The 4,590-nt window shown below is 43.1% G+C and overlaps 1 protein-coding gene across 1 annotated transcript; it reads left to right on the top strand.

Annotated features, from left to right (window-relative positions):
- The first annotated feature begins 779 nt into the window (after positions 1-779).
- C1QTNF4 (C1q and TNF related 4) lies at positions 780-2,057 on the top strand. Its single transcript, XM_053449470.1, has one exon. It carries the CDS (start codon positions 844-846, stop codon positions 1,837-1,839), a length of 996 nt encoding a protein of 331 aa, XP_053305445.1. The 5' UTR covers positions 780-843; the 3' UTR covers positions 1,840-2,057.
- Positions 2,058-4,590: the final 2,533 nt, after the last annotated feature.

The raw sequence follows: 4,590 nt of genomic DNA, 5'->3' as shown, positions 1-4,590 counted from the left end.
TTGTGGTCCAGGACGAGGACCTTCTAGGCCAGGATGGGGACTATCTATCTACCCAATGATGTTGGGATGAGCCTGAATGGTCATGCCAAGGTCCCCTGGTCATTAGATAATCAGGAGTTGTATGACTTAAATAGCTTCCAGATGTTTTCCAATGCCTTATTGCCCCTAGAGACATCAATCCCGACAGCAGCTTTCAAATTTCTCTAATTAATACAAAATGCTAATTCATTGAATAGTTAGCACCGCGTCATGGAACAACGCGTGACATGTCATGCTTTATTTTTTGTTTGTTTGTTGCCTTTGAGAACTGAAGTTGGAAAAGTTTACCCTAAAGCTTGAAGATTTGTAAAGCTTTAACCCAAATTATTCTATATCACTAAAACGCCGTACGTATCTCGAGATCAAACAGGACCTCAAGAGGCTCCTTTCCTGCTTGGACCAAGGGAACATTTGTGACTTGAAGCCACCTCAACGTCATGTTAGTTGTAGACCCACAAAAACTCAAGGACCGCCATTACTCAGAAAGATGTTTTTTCTTACCTATAGCATAAAGAATCCTAGGATATTTTATAGATCATGTTGTCATGCGCCAATAATCCAATATTGCGGTTGGTGACAGTTTTTTAGATGTTAGTGAAAAGTCATGGCTGGGCTGATAATGTTGCAGATGATGTATCTGATTTTGGTGCGTTGTTTCTTTTGTATTAATTGAATTTTTCTTTTTTTTTTTTAGACAGAATGTTTTCCCTAAACGGCTCCGCTTTGCTTCGACTTATTTTTATCATCCCCGTGGTTCTTGGCTATGATTTCCGCTCGGCTTTCTCTGTTGCTCGCACCAGCAGCATGGAAGGTGGACCTGAGATGGTCATCACATTTGACAAGGTCTACGTGAACATCGGAGGGGATTTTGACCCCAAGGCCGGAATGTTCAGGTGTCGGATTCCGGGAGCGTATTATTTTTCCTTCACCGTCGGAAAATTCCCCAAGAAGAATCTGTCGGTGATGTTGATGAAGAATAAGAATGAGGTTCAGGTGATTGTCTACGATGAACACCACCACAAAGAGCGGAAAGTAGCCAGTCAAAGTGCCATGTTACAACTGGATTACGGGGACACTGTGTGGCTTCGTCTTCATGGAGATCCCAAATATGCTATCTACAGTAATGCTGGACCCTACACGACCTTCAATGGATACCTCATATACCCAGATACATCCTCTTATTTCCAGGGCAGCAGCAACTCCTACAAGTCGCACAACCTTCAAGGTACGTCGAAATCCAGAGAGGGGTCTTCAGAACAGAATGAGGTCTTCAAGCAGAACTCTGTGTCTGCTGAACAGCCTGCTGTAGACACAGACCCCAGATCAGCTTTCTCTGTTGCTCGTACAGAAAGTCTCTTTGGCACAGAGGACATTAAGACACAACATCAGCCCATCACCTTCGACACAGAGTTTGTCAACATTGGGAAGGATTTCAACCTATCTGCAGGTGAGTTTCGGTGTAGGGTGGCAGGAGCCTATTACTTTTCTTTTACCATTGGGAAAATGCCCTACAAGACAATGTCGGTCAAGCTGATGAAGAACCAAAACGAAGTCCAGGCAATGATTTATGACGACAGTCACTCCAAGAAACGAGAGATGCAGAGTCAGAGCGTGATGGCGTCCCTACACCCGGGCGATACTATCTGGCTATACAGTTACAGCCGTGATGGATACGGAGCTTACAGCAACCATGGCAAGTACATCACTTTCACCGGGTTCCTGGTGTATCCAGAAGAGACTCCCACCCAGCATCTGTTGGCCACAAACCAGAAGCCAGAGGTGTTCCTCACAGAGCTGTGAAGAGTCGCACAACCATAATCATACACGGTGACTTCTGAAACTCACTCCATGAGATATGTAGATCTGCACTCGTCATCTGTGTGTCAGTGGGCATGTTATCAATTATTACTTCTGTCTCTCAACATTGCATGCTCCTGTCCTGGGGGGGAAAAACCTTTCCGTCTTCTCCACCCATACCGAACAACTTAATGGATGGGAAACGGGGACAGGCCACTGTAGTTCCAGTAGTTTTTTAAGACCAATATGAAGAGTAATTTGGGTAAATCTAGATTGAATTACCGTAGTCTGCGCCGAGATAATCTGAATGTTTTCCAATGTTTTCATTGGTCCGTGATCTTCCTTCCTGGGCTTACATGTGTCAGCCTGTCTCTGATGGGCACATTACGCACCGTATAATACATAGGGTATAATACACAGAGGGATGAAGAAGGCATTTTCTGACGCGTGTACGAGGCACTCGGAGTCCTCTAACTTGTTTTTATTGCTTTCAGGCTATTTCCACATTTTGCAGTTAATTACAAGTACTAAAAAAACACTAATTACATATTGTAACAACGCTCAGTGTCACTCCGGCATCAGGCACGGTTGAACATCGCAGATCAACAGATAATCATGAGTCTGTCCTTCGCCGGATTCACAGCGCCAACACCATGGGTGGGTTTAACTCTTTGTGGGCACAATAAACCCTATATAGGATTTGCAGATTGTGGGTTTTTACAGCCAATGTTTTACGAACAAGGCCACAATAAAATGGCATGGTCCAAAGGGCGAGCCTCATGAATTGGTCCCGGAGTTAGTCAGAACCCAGTCTAGTCAGAACTTCAACCTTCAGCTGATCTACAGACACATTCTGTCTTCTACAGGGTGACCAGGTGTCTTCTCTACATGACGCTTGACAATGTACACGCTAGGGTCTTTTTAAAAACACGAATGCTTTGCGCGAAGACTGTTGTTATAACGGCCCCAGTTCAAAGAACCATCATCTGAGAAGGCTTATAGTGAGTAAACTCCATAAACCAAGGGTGATCAATCCTGAGCAGGAGAGAACTAAGTTGTCTGATGAGACCAAACTCTAATATGTTATTTAGCAATTATGCACAATTAGGTCCCATTAAAATGGTTTAGTGTGGAATAAATAATCGGAATCGTATAAGGCACACATTAAAATCATTCGAATCTGAACAAGATGTTATTACAAAGTTTTATCATACAAGCTGCACTGCCAGAAACATGCATCTTCAGACTATTTGACGTGAAACACCGCCCGATGATGCCCGCCGGGAATCGCAAAATCCAGTCTTCATTTTTTTTTACTGAATGTACCGAGCTATATATAATTCTAATAAATGTTTCTCAGTATTACATGCTGTCCTTTATTGCGTGTGTTCAACTGGATTTACAGTTATTGTGGATGTCCAAACCGGCCATCTTTTTTTGTCATATTATTTCACGTATTATGTTTTTGGAGATCTTCTATAATATATCTGGATTCACTCAGCAAGCTCCAGAGTGCTAAATTGCCAGGTATACACGTCACCTACATGGCTGTTGAGGGTTGCATACTGATAAGTAATGTATGAAAGGAGGCAGATACCCTTTTTAAATACCGTATTTGCTCGATTATAAGACGACCCCCCAAAATCTAAATATTTAGGAAAAAACCAAAAAGCCTGAATATAAGACTACCCTATAGAAAAAAGAGTTTTACTAGTAAATATTAATGCATGTAAACAATTTTTTCATATCTAATAAAAGCTATGATTGAGAAAAATATATATTTTATGTATTTCCTTTTATTTGCCAACCTGCCCCCCCAGTTATGCACATCTGCCCCCAGGGTTGCCACTCTGCCCCCAGAAATGCCTTATACCCCCTATTTGCCACTCTGCCCCATGATGTGCCTTTTAACCCTCTATATGCCAGGGGGTTAAAATGCATATCATGGGGCAGAGTGGCATATAGGGGGTTAAAGGGCATTTCTGGAGGTATATATATATATATATATATAGCAGCAATCACACTCCTATCAAGCCAAAGCAGCCAGTACATGCTGGAACCTGGGGATGATAGGAGTGTGAGTACAGCCTCCCTATGCCATGCTACCACCACCACCCACCTTACACATCCATGCTATCACACGCACACTCATTCACAAACATTTAAATACTCATTCATTCCATTAATCACACATACTTCACACATTAATCACAAAAACCCACCCCCACCCCCTTACCTGAACTGCAGATCTCTCACTCGAAGACTTCTGCAGGGGCCCGGCTGTGCGAGCAACTTCTCTGGCCCCGCCCCCAGAGGAAGGAGGGGGAGGCAGAATTATGTGACGCTCTACTAGCTTCCTGTTCTCCTGCTGCTAGAAGAGACGCTGCTCACGACCAAAGCACCGGTAAGCAGCCTGGCAACCTAATCGAGGTCTGATTAGAAGACGACCTCGATTAGAAGACGAGGGGTATTTTTCAGAGCATTTGCAAATACGGTACTTAATATAATACAAACTATGGAATTTAAGAGAGTCCGAGGACAATAATGCGAGCAGTGTCCCTTTCGCCACGGTTATACGCGATACCCCTCTTTATTTAAAAGATTTTTTTTTTCATGGACCATTAGGTAACTGGGTTAAACTGGGGTCCACTGGCAGAGTACAAACCACATGCACATACAGAGAAGGGACTGACAGAATTCTTAATTTGTCTAATCACTCTCCATTCCACATCAATTATTCAGAGATACAAGATA

The sequence above is a fragment of the Spea bombifrons genome, chromosome 10 (genome assembly GCF_027358695.1).
Source record: "Spea bombifrons isolate aSpeBom1 chromosome 10, aSpeBom1.2.pri, whole genome shotgun sequence".
In the NCBI taxonomy this organism is placed as follows: Eukaryota; Metazoa; Chordata; class Amphibia; order Anura; family Pelobatidae; genus Spea; species Spea bombifrons.
Note: the sequence above shows the minus strand (reverse complement) of the source record. Positions and strands in the feature narration are given on the sequence as shown.